Source organism: Electrona antarctica (assembly GCF_951216825.1).
Source record: "Electrona antarctica genome assembly, chromosome: 2".
Lineage (NCBI taxonomy): Eukaryota > Metazoa > Chordata > Actinopteri > Myctophiformes > Myctophidae > Electrona > Electrona antarctica.
The window spans coordinates 45,086,772-45,105,491 of record NC_136807.1 but is presented as its reverse complement, the minus strand read 5'-3'; the positions used below and the strand labels follow the sequence as shown (position 1 = coordinate 45,105,491).

Sequence of the window (18,720 nt, the reverse complement as noted above, 5' to 3'; positions counted from 1 at the left end):
TCGTAACACATTGTGAGCCGGTAAATCTATTTCTTCTGTTTTTGTCCATGGATTATTTTACCCCCCTAAAATGGCCAAAATAGGGATGCCAGGTTGAAAGTTAGTATGAATTAATCTGTGATGTGTTTGGCACAAACTGAAAATATGAGGATAAATAAAAATGATGGGTAAGAATCCTAACGGCAGCCTAGCATGCAATGAGATGCCCCCAAAGCATTGCCTCTATAATGCAAGCAAAATATTAGTGTTCCTTTGCGATTTCCCTTACATAACTGCTGGGAGGCAGCAAATATGCTGAGCTAAGGGGATGCTTGCAAGTCCACCGTGTTCTGCTAAAGATTGTGATGCGTTCTGACACATACACATACTGTACATTTTTCTATTTATTTTATTTTTCAATGCTCAAGGGGCATCTTTGTTTATAAAGCTGTGTGGAAAATGTGTCCTATAAACAATTTCAGCCTTCTGTTTATTGTGTCAGCAAATATTGATATATATATATATAAAAAATTGTATTATAATCTGATGGCACTACAAATTCTTATATTTTGTGGTACTAAAAGGATATGGCCAATTGGCCACCCTGCATATTAAATCTCCCTACATTCAGACAGATCTCATGCAAAGGGTTGTGAAGATGTAAACATGCAACAGCATGTTGATGGGCAACGACGAAAAGGTTTAAAATGAATCCCCTGTGATCTCTGCCTTTCTTTTACCAGGTTTGCTGTGATCCTGTGTCCTTAACTTCCTCTCAGGATTTAGCACACCCATAGGCTAAGAACCTAAGCTGGGTTCTGAGCAGACACATGCAAATCCAATACAAAAGTAAAAGAGCTGCATTTCTTGTACCGCCACCTTGAGGGGAAAAAAACACAGGCCAGACTGTTGTTTGTCGATTTTTCCTCTGCCTTTAACACGATCCAGCCACATCTTCTAGCCCAGAAGCTAATCAGTTATTTCAAACTGGATCTTAACCTTGTTGGCTGGATCATAGACTTCTTAACTGTTAGGTCTCAGTGCGTGAGGGTAAATGAGGTCCTGTCTTCTCTGTTGCTCTCTTCCACTGGTTCTCCCCAAAGGCTGTTGTCTCTCCTCACTACTGTATATTCTGTATACCAACGACTGTTGTAGCAATCACCCTAACAGGTATATTGTCAAATTTGCTGATGACTCTGTGATTGTTAGCCTTCTTGAAGACAATGAGGTACAGCATGGGCCAGTTGTCAATGACTTCATATCGTGGTGTGACAAGTCATTCTTACAGTTAAATGTGACCAAAACAAAAGACATGATCATCAGCTTTAGAAGGACTCCTCCCAGTCCTGCTCCTACACTCATTAAGGGCACAGAAATTGAAATTGTAGAGAGCTATAAATACTTGGGTGTCGTTCTTGACAACAAACTCTCCTTTGACTCTCATGTTGCCTCTACATTAAAAAAAAAGTCCAGCAGCGTCTTTTTTTTCTGAGGAAAATGCGTTCTTTTAATGTCTCATCTGTGATGATGACTCTTTTCTATAGAAGTTTTATTGAATCTGTTCTCATGTTTTGTATGGTTGCCTGGTACGGTAATCTGACCCTGGCAAACAAGAACAGGCTCAGCAGCCTCGTCAAAGTGGCCAGTAAGATTTCTGGGAGAACCCAAGCCCAACTCATAGAACTGTACAAGAGGCAGATGCTTAAGAGAGCCTCCTCCCTCCTGGAGGTATCGGATCAACCACTTCGGTCTGAGTTTGAACTGTTGCCCTCAGGTCGTCGGCTGAGGGTGCTCCACTACAAAGACTAATCGGTTCAAACTATCCTTTGTCCCGGCTGCTATTCAACTGCTGAACAGCAGATAGCACATTATTCTTGCCTCTTTGCACATACTGCCCACTAATGCACTTTTGCTGACTTTGCTACTTTGAATGTCATGAATTCTCTGTCTCTAGTGCCCTGTTCTTAGATCTCAGTCTTGTATTGAATGTTGTTGTTGTGTGTATTTTTTACTATGATCTGGCTGCAAACCAATTTCCCGCAAGGGACAATAAAGCTAACCTTGAACCTTGAACCTTGAACTCTCAGTATAGCCAGGGCCTGAATAATTGATCAAATGTGCCCAAATTGCCCAATCACTAGCCATTTTGCTCAAAACACAACACAAGGGAGACGCTTATTTCCAAAAGATCATAAACTGGTAACACTGTTTTTATTTTTGAATTATTAAGGCCGGGAAAAGTGGAATCCCACTGAGGTCAAAGCTTAACGTCTAACATCAGGGGAAGGCATACAGATTACAGTAGCCTAGAATAAGGCATTGCTTCTTTATTCCTGATATTGTTCCCCTTTTATTATACTCTATGAATGCCTTTCACAACAGAGAAATTATGAATGCCTTTCACAACAGAGAAATTTAGCCTTTTCTTTTTGTCAGGGAGGAAAATCATCTCTCCTTTGTCCTTTGTTGTTACTGAAAAAGAGGGGAGAGAAGATTTTGTAAAATAATATACTGCAATTTACTATTGGTCTAAATAATTTAAATGTAGGATTGCCTCAATCTCACAAAATCACTTTGAGGAATGGAAACACTTTACCAAGGTGGAGAAATAGCCAGCCATTAGTGTGAGCATAGGCAGAGCCGGAGACTGAGACATTAGCAGCACACAAAGCAATGAAATGGATATACAGTAGCTGCTACTCCAGTCTTCTAGACTAGAGCATTGACCTGCTGCTGTGGATTCATGCAGTGATAGAAGAAGTACTCACATTTATTTTTTACTTAAAGATGGAGTGCCATGATTTTTTTCCACCCTAAAACACTATCATCAGGTCTTATTGTTATATAAGGAGGAATACGTTTTTTTAAAAAGTGTACAGTATTTGTTAAAATGTTCTATGTGGGCACCCCCACCAGTTCATTAAGTATGCCTGGTTTGCCTGGTGGGTGGTGATGGGTGGTAGGTGGCCTTGCCGAGCCATGGGGCCCATAGGGCAGGAGCTGTTTCTGTAACGTGAGGCAGCTTGATGTACAAGTACACCCCCTGGACATGACGCTAGTATGTCACAGGGACACTATAAATAAAGTTTATTATTATGATTATTATTATTATTATTATTATTAGATTATTATATTGAAATTCAGTTTCCCTTGGGGAATCTGTGACAGCTGCTGAAAGTTGGGGTGTACCATTAACAACATATGCAGGCAACATTTTTCATTCTGCTTTAAGTAGCACGGGTCAAACTAGGCGGGTTTCATGATTCTGAACCCATTGCAAGCATTTTTTGGCTAAAAACGGCCATAGCCACTTTTCCAAATGTGATGACCATCACAGTGACATTTGTGATGACATGAGCAAATGTACTTAAATGGTAAATTTATATAGGGCCTTTATCCAAGGCGCTTTAGAGAGATTGTGCATTTGCCATTACATTCACACACATTATGCCGAAGGAAACCATGCAAGGCACCAACCTGCACATCGGGAGCAATTAGGGGTTCAGACAGAGTCTTGCTCAAGGACACTTCGACACCAACTCTGGGGGAGCCCAGGTTCAAACTGGGAACCTTGCGCTTCCCATCCGGTCACTCTACCCCTGAGCCACTGCCCGGTTAGTTATTTTCCACCACTGGATTCATGAGCATCTTGCATGTTATGACCATTGGTTATGACATTGATGGTTACAGCCATGACTGGAAGGATGGGAGGGGAATTGCAGTGATATGTCACAGTGACAGGAGGAATGAATGGCATAGCTAGTGCTCAAAATGCATATCCCCATGATGATGCTGAAGAAGCAACTTGCATTGTCCCGTGGTGGTTTTCCTGTGATTGCCAGTAGCAAATCATAAATGCTGCATGCTGTCCGACATTCCAATTAAATCCATGCCCAGCCCATATATAGTCTGTTGAGGAACATTTAAATTTACAGCCAAAATTGCCTTTCCCATTCCAATATGTAACTGAAGGTACTCAATCTGCCGACCTAGCCTATCACATGTGCCTGGGGTTCAAAATAATGTCTTCACTATCTGGCTGTGAAGGACATATAGGCTGCCGCTATTTGATATCAAACACAATACGCCTAACTGTTCTTGTATTGGAAGGCCCTCAGAGTTAAATTAACATTGATTTTACAATATAAATTGGGGTCCCAGAGATAGAATGCCATTAAATGGGGTCCACTCCATAGTCTAATGCATGCAAACTTGGGGTCCTTGAAATTAAAATAGTAAAAATCTTCTCTTATGGGGGTCCTTGGCATATAGTTTCAAATGGGGGTCCACCGGCTAATAAGTGTCAATTTTGGGGCCAAAGCATGGCCAAAGTATTTTCTGGGGGTCCCCAGCCCAAAAACGTTGAGAACCCCTGTTGTAGTGTATGCACTATGCAATTTGGTGGTGGTAGGCCGTGGGGGGGAGGCATAGGCTACTGCACCCGGCAGTGGGCACACACAGCTGGAATCAAATTGAAATTGACAGCTGATTGACAGTCAGCTGAATTTCAGATTAACCTCTGACCTACAGTAGCTATGTTGAAACTAAGTAGCCTAGGCTAATATGCCCTCTGACAATGGAGCTGTTCGAAAACAACAGACAAAAATTAAACGTGTTTTATAGCAGACTTTCAAAGCCTATAAAACTTTAAATTGCCATGGTTAGCATTTTAGCAGGCTAGACAGGCTACAACTGCACACAAACTCCATGTAATGCAAACGCAGGCAAAAAAATGTCCTGTTATAATTGCCTGAAATACATTTCCACTCTAGAATTTCAGACTATAACTCAACTCACCGTTGACCTGTGTTGGAGGGACACAGGTGGCGTCGCTGTGTCAAGTGAAAAATATAGGCCTCCGCCGCCTCCTAGCCAAATCAAATCAAATAAATGCCTCAATGCCTCCCCACAGCTGCCTTCTGCACCCAAGGTTAATTGAGTTATAGGCTACTTGAGTTAAACCAAAACTTTAACATCACCTCTTCCTCTCTTCTTCTTGGCGCTGAAAAGACAAGAGCAAGCTGGTCCAGAGTCCTGACTACACAATTGTGGTAGGTAGAGTTACTCCAGCTGGAGGAAATTAGTATTGATTGATTTTTGATTGATTGATTGATTGATATATTTATTAACCGTTTGCAGAATTACAGTACACTTCGAGCACAAACTCAATACAAAGGCTGTTAACTGTGAGTGGACGACCCAATTAAGCATTACACTTGTTTACAACAGGGTCCACCATGTTCAATTCATCAAAAAAAGTAGTGTCAGAAGCGGGATTCGAACCCGCGCCTCCATTCGGAGACCAGAAATCCCTTAACCAGGAAGGTTTATCACCTTGAGTCTGGCGCCTTAGACCGCTCGGCCATCCTGACATTTCTTACCAAAGTCAAAGTGTCTATTTTATGTGGAATTTTAACATATAGCCTATTTGCATTGTATTTTTAGTGTGCATGTGTAGCCTTGTTAGTTTCTTTTACTCCGCTTAATTAATTATGTTTAAATTCAGCGGGTCCTCTCTTTGATCTGAGGTACTAGGTAGTCAAGATGTGACGCAGATCCAAAACTCAGACTCCAACCGTTGCTGCTTGACCTCTCAACTCAACACTTGATTAAGTTGATTGTTTCTATTTCTAAACTCTCGGGACATCATGACACGACACATTAAACCCCCAAATATTGAAAGGATGAATGCTCTACGAACAGCCGCCCTCAAATATTTTCTTTTTGCAATTATTCTAGAAATGCATCAATCGTTTATTTAATCGTCGGTTCTACTGTAGTTAGTTGGGAAAGTGTGCCACCTACTGGCCAAACCTAGTGTATTTTTCAGCCTAAAAAAAGATATCACAGGCCTGTTAAAATAATTGGTGTGTAAGTTTATATAATTCATAATATACTATAATACACTGTATTTTATAGAAGTATGCTCACACCAATAGGCTAGACAAAAAGTTGAAAACCCTCCATTTGATTTAACATTCTCCATTTATTTTGAACACTCGCTTGAAAAAATATTAGTGCAAATCATACAGAGGAACCGTTCAGATATATGATTTTAAATTAATAAATATACATGACTGTTTTTACACTTTGAGATGCTACAAGCACTTTTCACAGTTAAATAACGTTCTCCCAAACTACCTTTGTGGTCGATCTGGATAAATGAAAAGTTGGGAGGAAATGGCAAAAAGGAAAAATACATTGAACTTTTCGAATAAACAGTATTTGTTTTAGCAGATATAGAATACTGCTTGGATTTACAACCCACACATTGATTTACCTTAACACAATTAAATAATCATAAATAATTCAGTTTACCCTGTTCAGCTTAACCATGGATCTTACAATCCAAGTTGTGTGCCAAGATTTTATACAGATACACTTCATCACATTGACCCATAGAAATGAGTGACAACTTTCCACTTTCCAATACAAGGCTCTTGCAAAAAATTACCCTACATCGACCAACTGTGTTTTCCCCATTCCATAATTTATACACGTAATTACTAAAACAGAAGTGGTGATTTTTGCACTGCAAAAGCAATTTCAAGTGCATGTACCAGGTATTTGACTGAGCTGAGATGACACTGTACAACACACCTTGTAATCTGAGAAAAGAACATAAACACTTAGCCTACACAAAGTAATTTACTTCAAATGTGACAAAAAGTCAATTTCACTCACAATCCTGTTGGAAGCAAGCTAAACTTTTAAAATGTCTCCAGTTTTCTTCATTTCAAGAGGGTGGGGGGGGACATCAGACATGTGCTTAAAACTGAGTATTTTATCAGTTGTTTGGGATTACAGTGCAAATGCACAAAAGTATTTCTTTCCATCCTCACATTCTTGCTACAGTATGTAATTCCATACATACTTTTACAGCACTATTCTTGAGAATTACCCATTTTAGGAAATAATTGCCAACCAAATTATATCCATTAGTATCCATTTTATCAAACATTCACATCGTTTAAAATAACTACTTTTTACCCTAAATATAGTAAATAGTGCAGTTTCCAAACAGTCAATTCAACAGATAGCGTATTATGTTGCACTGGACAATACGGTACTAGCACGTTTAAGTTGTATTTTCAGGAGGTTACCTGCAGTCTTGCAATACCAGAAGTTTCCCTACACTTTATGTCACACCTTCCATTTGTCATGTATTTCGCTTATTGTCATCAGGACTAACAGCCACCACATCACATTTAAGGCCTAATATTTTTTTCTAAAGTTAATCAGTCCTACATTGTGTGTATATACAGAGGGGAAGGTGAGCTGTAGCTGTACTACAAGCTGATAGCATGCAATTACAGTTCAGACAAAACAAAAAAGGCCACAGACAACAGTTAACACGTGCATTTGCATGCCTGAAAAATGATTGCCACCTGTAGTGCTCTCAAGATAACCAATACCAATTAGCACTAAATAGAACAGTCTCACGGTTCGGTTTACCATTCTGTGACAGGTAATCACAGATACTTCATCAAAGTGCACATTGGAGCCATTACCAGAACATTTATGAAATGAGTGAGGAATCTATAAAACATTATGCTACTACAAAATAACCAAATGATTGGTTAATTTCAGTCAGTCGCATCCACTCATTGCAGCAGTCTCATTTCATTCATCCACAATTCAAGTTCTACTGTACAGTATGTGTTGTTGTGTGACAATACAATCAACAGTTATTCTCCCTTTACGTCTGCAGGGCTTCCTCCAACTTCCATTACTGTGGAAATAGAGGAGACGCTTCACACAGGGTCCTGAAAAGAGCAAAGTGCATACATGAGGAACAAGGAAAAGGAAGAAACCTCTGTGAACAAACATGGGGAACACACATGCCCAAAGTACATGCATGGAATAAAGCAAAAAATAAAATAAATCTCAAGACTGAAAATGTAATGACGTTTTAGGCAGGGTATTATCATTCTAAACCAGTGGTCCTGGGACCACTACTGGTCCTTAACCGGGTTCCAGGTGGTCTCCAGCTATATGATGGAGGTGGTAACCAAATGGACCCTTCTAGATCTTTAACTCTCGAGTGTAAAATGTTACACTCAAGAGTGAAATAATTGTTAAACATCTCTCTATTTCTTAATTTACAAGACGTCTACACAATTATCATCATTTAGAATAATTATTTTGATCGTATGCCTTTTATCTCTAACCTGACTCCGCCAGATGGGGCAGCAGAGTACACTGGGTTCATTTTATCTCCCCTATGGTGCCACATCAATACAGCATGGAATTGTGGACAAAATCGCCTAAAGTTTTGGGTCTGAGAGGCTAAATGTCATCAAATGGTGGTCCGTGGCTCAAATGCAGAATAAATAATGGGCCTCGATACGAAAAGCGTTGAAAACCACTGTTCTAACCCTATTGTTGTTGCTGTTCCACACAACAGCCGACCAGTTGAAGAAATCAGATTTGAGGCATTAACCTCTCTGCTTTTATGACATTTCTGAGACCATTCATGTTTCCGGAAGATGCTTCTAAGCTTGTATTCTATTGCTAGTTTGATCACTTAGTTCAAATACTCTTTCGTGTTAAGATAACTAATGACCAAAAATAGCCAACCTACAAGCTCACAACACGTCGCACTGCGACGTCTTGTGAGCTTGTAGATCTGCTATTTTCGGTGCACAGCATGCTTTCACAGAAGACACGCTGGTTTCTATGGAATCCAAATGACTGAAATCAGTTGTGGCGACTGAGAACTTTAATCCATATACATCAAATCAATCATATTTTATTTCATGCTTACAATACCTGCCCCTGCCTTGGAGGTTGCTGAATATTCAGTTTTTCTTTGACCTTAGCTAGGGCACTCTGCTGCAGGCTGCTTGGGATGGCCTCATTTGCTCCTTGGCGGCTCTGGATCGGAGGCAGGTCTTCTGGCTTGCTCCCTCGTGGTTTCACGATGCTGATTTGAAGGGGGGCTTCTTTCACTCCATGCTGCACTCTCCTATACTGGCGCATTGACGGGTTAAATGGCCGACCAAGGAGCGTGGGCGTCTCCTGTTGTGGTTGAGCACTCTCTTTTATGACGATTTTACTTTTCTTGTTGGAAAGGACCGCTTGCACCGGCAGGACAGCTGGCCGTTTAGATGAATTAGAAGCCTGGACTCTGGTTTTCTGGTCCTGGGCTGAGGCTTGTCGTTTCTCTTCCAGGTGAGTAACCCCTCTATGCCGGTGGCCATTGTTTTCCTTTGTGACAGAGACTCTTTCCTCATTTCTTTTCTTAACTTCTTTAGGTTTCTTGGGGCAGACAGCCATATGTTTGGTTCTGCTGCGAAGCATCGTGAACTCCCGAGTGCAATGTAGGCAACCAAAGGTCTCCTGCTCAGCGGTGGCTTTGTTCGAAGAAGAGACAGACTTGATTCTCTGCGACATGGCCCTTTGGGCTAACTTTTTCTTCCTTTTGTTAAGTGTGCTGAGTCTCATCTTTACTGGTGGACCTTGATTAGCTTTGGACCCGTTTGCCTCGCTGCTTCTGTGGGAACCATTTACAGCATTCGTAGCATTCGTAGTGGACAACACTCCATTTTGTGCCTTTGCAAAGTGGCGAAGTGGGATGGGATTCTTCTTGGGCGTATATCGCTTTTTATCACTTGCGTTAGCACATGCGAGAATGTGTTTGTGCAGCTCTGGCATGTTATCAAAGCTTTTGCCACATTTAGTACAGCGGATAGCTGTGCTGAAGGTTTGAGGGATGTTGTGAGTGGTGAAGTTTGTAGCTGAGGCCGCAGAGACAGCAGGTGATCTATTGTGATAAGGAAATGGAGGTGGCTTATAGCTAGGATAGTGCTGGTTGATGCCGAGACGAACATCGGGTCCTTTGAGCTCGACATCAGAGGCCATAATTTTAATAGTCGTAAAGAGTTCTTCACCATGATGATCTACGTCTTCCTTTTTAATATCTTTCTTGGACACTTTTGAGGGGGAGGTTGCTGGAGTCTCTGTGCTGACTTTTGCCGAGTGGTTGAAATTCTGAGGCCGTAACTTGCCCTTTTCCTCTTCAGTATGAGTACATTGCTGGCCAGGGTGCAGTTCATCCTGATGATGTTTCAGGTTGCAAAGGTAGACAAACTCTTTTGTGCACGCACTGCAAACATAAGCCTTGCCAACACCGTGGAGAGTTGAGCGATGCTCAAGCAAAGAAGCAGGCTTACGAAAGAGCAGCAGACAGAACTCACATTTGTACGACCAGTCATCTGCATGGTCACTTACATGATGACCTAATTCTTTCATTGAATGGAAAAGCTTATTGCAGACGTTGCAAACAAAATTCTTGGTGAAAGTCTGAGGCTCTGCTTCATTAAGCGTGTCATCCGATTCACCCACCTCAGCTACTTCAGAGGGAGGTGACATTTCAGTGTCAGAAATAGAAATGTCAGTGGGAGGGCAAGTGTCAGAAGGTTCCTCTTTTGGAGTTGGCTGCTCCTCTTCTTGCATTGGCTGCTCTTCTGGAGTTAGGTGCTCTTCTTGCGTTGGGTGCTCTTCTTGCTTTGGGTGCTCATCTAGAGTTGGGTGCTCATCTGGAGTTGGGTGCTCATCTAGAGTTGTCAGCTCATCTGGAGTTGGCAGCTCATCTGGAGTTGGGTGCTCTTCTTCTGGAGTAGGCTCTTCTGCAGCAATGGTTGGTTCTTCTGAGCCTTGATCTGATTCTCCCGATGTAGAACTAAATTGTGTAACTGAATTGTTTGCGAGTGTTACTGACTCTGTGACACTTGAAGATACAACAATATTGGAGTCTACCATCGCAGGGGTAGGCAACGATACCATCTGTTGCTGTTCTATGTGATTTATAACCATCCGAGTGGGTTCTGGAGGCTCTACAGTATTTTCTTGGAAAGTAATTGCAGTGGGGACAACATTCCCTGGTGCCTCTAGTGTTATTGTGCACTCAATCAAAACAGTGTTGCTAGTAATATTGTACGAGTTAATAAGGGGGTCATTTAAAGATGAGAATGGCACTTCTGACCCAATAGAAGATTCAATCATAGGTGCATTGAGAGCAATCTGATCAGTGAGATACACGTGACCAGGTAGATTTAGAGCTGGGTCAAGAGGTTGGGAGAGCGCAATAAGGTTTGCAGCATTTGCAGCAGTGAATGCAGTGGTCAAGTCTGACGCTGAAGGATTTAATGTATGTTCTGTGCAGATTACCAAAGGTTCAGCTTGATTTGAGGGGTTGGAAATGGGAGATGGCTGTGCCATAACTGTAATTAATGAGGGAGCAGTTTGCAGCATTGAGTGTGAGACTGGTGAAGCTAGTGCTATAGTGCATGCTGGGGCAGGCTGCAAGGCAACTGGAGTAAGAGCAGGTGACGACAGAGCGAGGGACGTGGAGGGTAAAGTGAGTCCATAAACAAGTCCTTGTGTAACAGATTCTGTTGCCATATCGGAACCTGCAACTATGGCAAAGTCTGACAATGAAGCGTTCTCTGGATTCCCCAACACGCATACATTTTGCTCTCCAAGATCTGCATACTCATTCATCAACACCTTCTCCAGCATGCAGGTGTTTGGTTTCTTTTTTCTGAATAGAGCAGGATGTGTAACTAAACTCAAAGGGTCCTCTGTGCTCTTTCTTTGCAAGCTCAAGTCCAGCACCGTCTCAGCTAGAGCGACATCACCATTTCTTTTGACTGCATTAGAGAGATCCAATGGTTGTTGGTTACATGAATTCCCACCAATTACTGGGGGCCAACTATCTGGCAACACATCAGTCATTTCTGTCTCTTCCATCAGTGGATTTAAGCCCTCGTTCTCATCAGATATATTTTGTGCCGGTGAGCTGTGCGAGATCTCTATCTGCACTGTGTCAACAGCATTAGACTCTCCTGTGTCTGGGATTGTGTTTTCCACATTTAATGTTAGGCTTTGTTGTGGAGACCTGGGTGGGGAAGCAGTCCTTCTCTTAAACCTCCCTGTTCCTGCAGACAGGACAGAAAGTGCAAGCGGTGAACAAAGCTTCTGGCCGTCTGTAATGAGCGCAAACGTAGGATTAAGGCCCTCTTGCTTCTCTAGGAGCTGTTTCAGCTTAGGAGACAGGAACACAGTTCTCTCTTTCTGCATGGCTGTAGATTCAACACTCTGAGGAAGTAGGTTTTCTATTAAAGAAGACACAAGCGATGTTGACGAGGACGATGAAGGCACAACCACTTCCGATTCCAGTTGGGTTTTGATTTGTGGCAACAGAGGTGGGGTTGCCGTTCTCCTCTTAGCTACTAGTTGGCCTTCCACTGCCTCTACATGCAGCGCATGGCTGATCTGGGCAGGATCTAGGATGAGAGTATCCAGCCCAACCAGAGTGGCCGTGCCAGAGTTGGTCTCAACAACCTCACAGCTGGTGACGGTGCTTGTTGACACTATCTTTCCATCTATGTAAAAGCTGAGGTTCTCTGAGATATTGCTAGAGATATCCAGCATATATTGTTCTGCTTGTATTCCTTCGTTCAAATACACAGCTACGGGTGTTGTATTGTCAATGAGCTGCGTTTCCTGCTGCGATATTGAACTGGATAAGCTCTGAGGAATTCCCTCATGTGGCACGCAGTCCTTTTCCCCTCGAAGCCGCTGAGGATGCTCATGGATCCTACGCTCATGTCTGCGTTTGTTAGTGTGTGTACTGAAAACCTTTTCACAGTACTTGCAAGCATGACCCCCCTCTACTTCTGAATTACTGTCTAGCACGGCAATCTGGCTTCCACTAGTCAAAATGGAGGCACCATAGCTACTGGGGAATGAACTAGGATCTAGAACCACAGTTTCTGTTGAATATTGTGGTGACAAAGACCCAGGCCAAGCATTTACATTTTCCTCTGGTATGTGACCAGACTTTAAACTATAGGACTGGTTACTGTAGTTTTCAGAGGCGTGGATGTGCATGTGGCGTTCTAATCCTTGTTTGCTGGCAAAATGTCTCTCACAGTGCTGGCAAGGAAATGAATTTGACCCTAAATCATCAATATCTCGATCAAAATCCTCGTGGCGATCAGGTGTGAATGGTTCAGACAAGTCCATGTCTTCTTCATCATCCTCTTCATCTCCAAATCCAGAAATATATAATTGTGGAGAATCCTCCATCTTGAATTTCTCGCTGTCCCCGAGTGGGGTATTGTGATTCAGCAACAGGTACCGCTTTCAAACCTAGTGAAACAGAAACAGTAAGGCCATGTCATTTAAAGAAAAAAGCAAATACAGACCTGTCACAACACATTTCCAACAGTGCTTCATTGAATTCTTTCTAATGTAATTTTGTTTAAAAAAAAAAAAACTTTTCTAAGACTGACATGATTGCATTCATCCTTAGTGTTGTTTGACAATGTACAGGCTGTACCCGAGCCTTGTATTCAGATTTTTTTCCTTTCCTTCATTAAAATTCATATCTAAGTATACAGTCAGATGCTCAGAGTATAAATATAATAGAGACATCACCGAGAGGAAACCCTGAGGCGAAAAATACATAGTGGCCGAATGTGGTATTGCAGCTCGAGCCAGCATTATGCATTGCACACGTTCACGCATGGGCCCATAACATGTGAACGTGATGTTTCATACGTGAACGTGCACAATGATAGTCAACGGCCCAGCGCGTTCACGTCTGGCCCATAAGCAATCCCAGAATGCACTGTTTCCAACCCGGAAGAAGGCGCTGGGTGAGCAACTCAATGCAAGTGGATGAGAGGAGAAATCCGGTGATGTCTCTATTAATATACAGTATACTCTAAGGCAGTGGTTCCCAAACTTTTTCGTGTCAAGTACCCCCAAATCAACATTCATTAGGCCACGGACCCCCCATTTGAAAACATATGCCAGTGACCCCGATAAGGGAGGATTTTTACGGCTCTAGCAGTGATTCCGAAACATTAATTTCATGGACCCCCAGTTTCACACGCATCATGCTACGGACCCCCGATTTAATGGCATTTCTATCTCTGGTACCCCAATTGATATTGTAAAACCACTGTTAATTTAGCTCTTGAGAGTGTACAAATGGTCATTTGTACACTCAGAGTTACAGACCCATAAGGGTCCATTTGGTTCCCAACTATCTCTAATTGAGCTAGGTACCCCCTGGAACTCCCTCAAGTACCCCTAGGGGTTCCCGGACCCCACTTTGGGAACCACTGCTCTAAGGTCAGATGTCATTGTGTCTTACCATTTTCAGGGTCAATGCCGTGTTGGAGGCATGTTGTTTTGAAGGATGACCTCAGGCTTCAAGCTGCAGGGAGAGATTATACCATTACAAATATGTGATTAGTGGAAGAACTTGATGTGACATGAGCAGACACTAGAATAATTATTAAGAAGCAAAAACTGATCGTATGGAACATCATGTAGAATAGATGTAGATGTTTGTTAACCATTTAGCTGCTGAATCAGGGGCAGAGCTCGCCTTTCCAGCATATATTACTGAAATAACACACTAAAGTATAATATCTAGTCTAGGTTGTAAATCAATCAATTGTAAATCAACAATCAAGCACAGTGATATTACAGCACCAAAATTGTATAATACAATAGGAAAAAGAAAAAGTGCCAATAAATGTAATAAAAGCAATAATAACAATAGGCTTAGTGTTTAGCCAAAGTTTCTGCCTGTTGATGACAACCAAGTCAAACTGACAAAGTTTCAATTTTATACAAACCCACACCATCTTAGTATTATCTCTATACTTGATCCGCTCCTTTTTATCCTCTACACCAAATCTATTAGCCTAAAATAGTAGTTTTGCCATTTTCGCCGAATGTTCACCCCCAGAATAAGAACACTATAGGCTTCATGTGGTCAAGAGTACAGTGCCATAGTTGTGAAAGTATGCACGGTGTGCCTGGTTGAGGCCAGCACATCATGGTAAATACAAGGTGCAACAAGGATCATGAGTTCCACATTTCACTGCAAATTGTAGAGTGCAGAATCTCCTCCTATACCATCTATGTTCAGTTGTTCAGCCTAAGCACTGTCCCCTGTGTCTCTAAAACATTCAGAGTGAATTAGCTATATAAAGTCTGTAATTGTTCATAACAAATGTATTCAACATAGTAAATGTTTTATTATTTTATAAACACTATATTCTATTCTCTAGATTATTGATTATGTGTGCCTGGCACCCATTGAAGCTCCACGTATGTGCTGAATAAACAATGAGTCAGTCCAGTAGTCATTCTGTGCAGGTAACGAAACATTGCATGGATTAACGGTAATAGATGACTGCCTAAAATTTATAGTTTAGACAATACAAAACAATATTTCAATAAATACTTCAACCAACATGAAGAAAACTTAAATTTAGATTTAGATTATCAATAATTTACTGACGGATACAGATATATTCTGATGATGTAATTTCACCCACCAGTGTCACCATTTCATAATCATTACAAAATGGCACTATGGCAGGCCCAAATGCGAAACTTGTCACTTTAACCTGATATTCAACTGGCATTACACTACTAGAGCATCAAATGATACATTGGCATGAAAAGTAGGCCTGATGTTTCTTTCTCCAGCAGTAGCTTTGTATTCAAAAGATATATGCTGCATTGTTAGTCCATTACTAGCCTGCCCTATTACAGCTTGTTGTCATGTCATGTAAACAAAGCCTTGCGGCTCAAGACTTTAAGGACATCAGTGATAAGTAGATATTGTGAAGCTGATCGAGTCAAGTCATATTGCATCAGTGCCACACTGGCCCAAGCTATATTTGGCCTAGCCCTAGAATGGCTCTTGTTGTTTCATACAGTATGTACAGTATTTCACATACAGAGCCCTAGAACACCCTGCTTAATTTCTGGTCGGACGTAAAATGCACGGCCTAAATGTGATAAATGCTCCGTTTGTACTCAGAACTCACCCATCAAATAATTCCAAAGATGTGGAGTGAAATATGGTCCTCTAGTTTCATATCCATGTGAAAGTTCTGGCACAAAACGTGTATTTAGTCAATTATCTCCACTTTTTCACGAGATGCACACGGACGTCTTTCTCTCCGGGCAAAGGGGCCCGGAATGACAGCTGGACTTTATCAAAACTTCCTCAGATCATCACAAACGTCATCACCAATTGACCAGGGAAGCACAAATGTTTGGGTCACACAATTGGCAGGTCCCTTGCGATAGGTGCTGGGTAATTAGTCACACCACTTGCCAATTGTGTGACCCAAACTTTTGTGTTTCCCTAATCCCTGGTCAATTGGTGATGACGTCTGCGGTAAACAACAGGAAGTATTTGTAAAATCAGTCCATCGATCATTCCGGGCCCCTCACCCGGAGAGAAAGACGTCCGTGTGCATCTCTTGAAAACGTGGAGATAATTGACTAAATACACGTTTTGTGCCAGAACGTTCACATGGATATGAAACTAGAGGACCATATTTCACTCCACGTCTCTGGAATTATTTAATGGGTGAGTACAAACGGAGCATTTATCACATTTAGGCCGCCCATAATTCAATTCAACCAGGAACGGTTGGAAGGGATCTATGCCTCTGATACATGAAAATGTACGAAGTTAATTAAATGATCACAGGCATTCTAGGTCTATATTTGGCCTTATTATTAAAACTGTACTGTTGTATGTACACCCCACCACCAGATGGTCCTCTGTGTTGATTTATCCACACCAACATCTGGGGGCGTGTACCCTGTAAATATGTAGATGTCATTTTATTTTGAATTGATCTCTCTTCCACCTTGCCGCCCCCTTCTTCTTCTTCTGATCATCCCTTTCTCTTATGGAAATGCCAAAAACGATGGAGCTTGCAGAAAAAAACCTAATTCCACCCACTGTTTAACAAGACACCTGTAAACCTGTGTGATGATGTGACAATAAAGTTGATTATTCTGATTTGTAGGGAAGGTTAAATAAAAGCTACGTTTCATGACTATAGTCGTCAACCAATATACAGTACATGGCCATACAGGGTCTACTCTACATGTATCAACTAACCACTGTGACTGCAGATATGCTAGTTAGTATAGTTATATAATATTATATTAACATGCAAGACAAATAGATAGATACATGATTAAACTTAACTTTTAACCACTAAAAATAAGTTCCGGATTCCTTCCGATTGAAGCTTTAACACAACACTGAGAATTTGACTGTACACATTGCCCCCCCCCCCCCCCCTCTCCTGTCCTTGCACCATTGCTAGCTTGTCACAGTGCACGTCGTCACATCGAGTTGAGCTGAAAGGTCACTTGGCTGCCCTAATCCACACCCCACGATGTTCTAAATATAAACGTCAACAACACTGTCTGCAACCAAACCAAATGGCCGCTGTGCACTATTCCCGCACGCTATTTGACCGACGACGTGGTAAATATAAACTGTTATACGCAATTCGCACAGTAGCATAGAGTGCTAGCTGAAATGCTAACATAGCCTCCCCCTTTAAATCGACTACCTGCCTGGTGGGGAATGGAGGGTTCGCCGCAATTAAGACGCCAACGTCACACGCATTTTGACAACATCATTCATTGCACTGGTTTCAGTGTTTATCATTTATGTACGTACTTTAGTGTGTGAGTCTATAAATGACGTTCAGAAGGCTCCTCTTCTCTTGCACAGGTTGTTGTTGTTCTACTGCTGCAGCTGTGTGTATGTGTTCTTTGGCTTCTCTTCCCTATTGTACCGTAGTTATCTTTTCCGACGCGTTGATTGGCCAGCATGTGTGCGAGACCATTTCTGGGCCAATCAGCAACATGTTTGTTGAGAAAGGTGGCAGGGGGCTGAGAAATACAATACTTCAGAGCAGAAGTCAGAAGAATATATAACTCTATGAGAAGAAGAAAATACATCTTAGAAAATGGAAGAAAATACATCTTTATTTTTAATATATAATAATAATAATAAATAGATACATATACACAAATCAGCTATAGTTCGCAAAAGATTATAGCTGATTATTGAATTGTTGGTAGTATTTGTGCAAGGATTTTCATGGATTTTAAAAGATGTATTTGGTGGGCCAAACTCGCCAAAGCCCAAAGGAGCATTTCATTTAATTATTATATGGGCTCGATTGTTGTATATGTAGGCCTATATATCTACCAATGCATCGAATCTGAATATAAACAACTCGATTATTAAAATGCTGTTATGCATTGGCAGTAGCCATGGTTCACATGACGCTCGTACTTCACGAGCGTCATGACAGTCATGTTTCAGGGCTAGATAGGCTCAACAATCAGAGTTTTGAGGTGGTATAGTTTAGCACCAGATCGAGGTGGCCAGTCTGCCACTGTTGGATGTTAAAATCGCGTAAATTAAAAGAGAAGTACTTAAATCTGTATACTTTGATAGTTTGATCTGTGGAGATGTGAGTGAACAGTCAGCATTCCTTGATTTTAACTTATGTTATTGCAGTGCAACCCAGCGTCCTCTAGAGAGCAGTGTTGCACAATGCTCAATATACTGTAAATAAGATGATCAACTCATTAAAAGGGATCAGACAACCCTGCTCACTTTATCCATAAAATATGTATTTGCCAATTTATGGCATGCATTTACCATCTGAAATATCAATAAAAGCTACATCTATTGGAAACAAGATTTCTAAGAATAAGAAATAGCCCATTTCAGATGTATTGCATGAACATACTTTATATAATCTGAAACCTACCTTATAGGCTATGTCATACTTGTACAGCACGAGTACGTACACTACACAAGGATGAGAAGAATTATTGAACAATTATTGGAGTAACAATCTTTAAGTAGCA

At 41.4% G+C, this 18,720-nt stretch overlaps 2 protein-coding genes across 4 annotated transcripts in view; both read right to left on the bottom strand.

Moving 5' to 3' along the window:
• LOC306934774 (kazrin-like) overlaps positions 1-4,935 on the bottom strand; it is a 296,761-nt gene extending 291,826 nt beyond the window's left edge. The window contains exon 1 of one of the 2 annotated variants that reach the window (XM_079517546.1): positions 4,777-4,935. The gene's annotated coding sequence lies outside the window, so the exon portion shown is untranslated. The remainder of the gene's footprint in view (positions 1-4,776) is intronic. The other variant, XM_079517547.1, reaches the window with a different exon arrangement.
• A 1,515-nt stretch (positions 4,936-6,450) lies between these two features.
• prdm2a (PR domain containing 2, with ZNF domain a) lies at positions 6,451-17,653 on the bottom strand. 2 transcript variants are annotated; one of them, XM_079519685.1, is made up of 4 exons: positions 17,513-17,653; positions 14,150-14,212; positions 8,747-13,137; positions 6,451-7,745 (listed from the first exon to the last, which is right to left on the bottom strand). In XM_079519685.1, the coding sequence occupies exons 3-4, from the start codon at positions 13,072-13,074 to the stop codon at positions 7,709-7,711; spliced, it is 4,365 nt and encodes a 1,454-aa protein (XP_079375811.1). In that variant the 5' UTR covers positions 13,075-13,137; positions 14,150-14,212; positions 17,513-17,653; the 3' UTR covers positions 6,451-7,708. The 2 variants fall into 2 exon arrangements, with proteins under 2 accessions (XP_079375811.1, XP_079375812.1); XM_079519686.1 differs by having other exon boundaries at positions 8,752-13,137.
• Positions 17,654-18,720: the final 1,067 nt, after the last annotated feature.

Coding starts and splice junctions, on each gene's coding strand:
- prdm2a (XM_079519685.1), bottom strand. CDS start 13,074: ATGGAGGATTCTCCACAATTATATATTTCTGGATTTGGAGATGAAGAG. Junction 7,746..8,746: donor CCAAGGCAGGGGCAGGTATT/GTAAGCATGAAA, acceptor TGCTCTTTTCAG/GACCCTGTGTGAAGCGTCTC.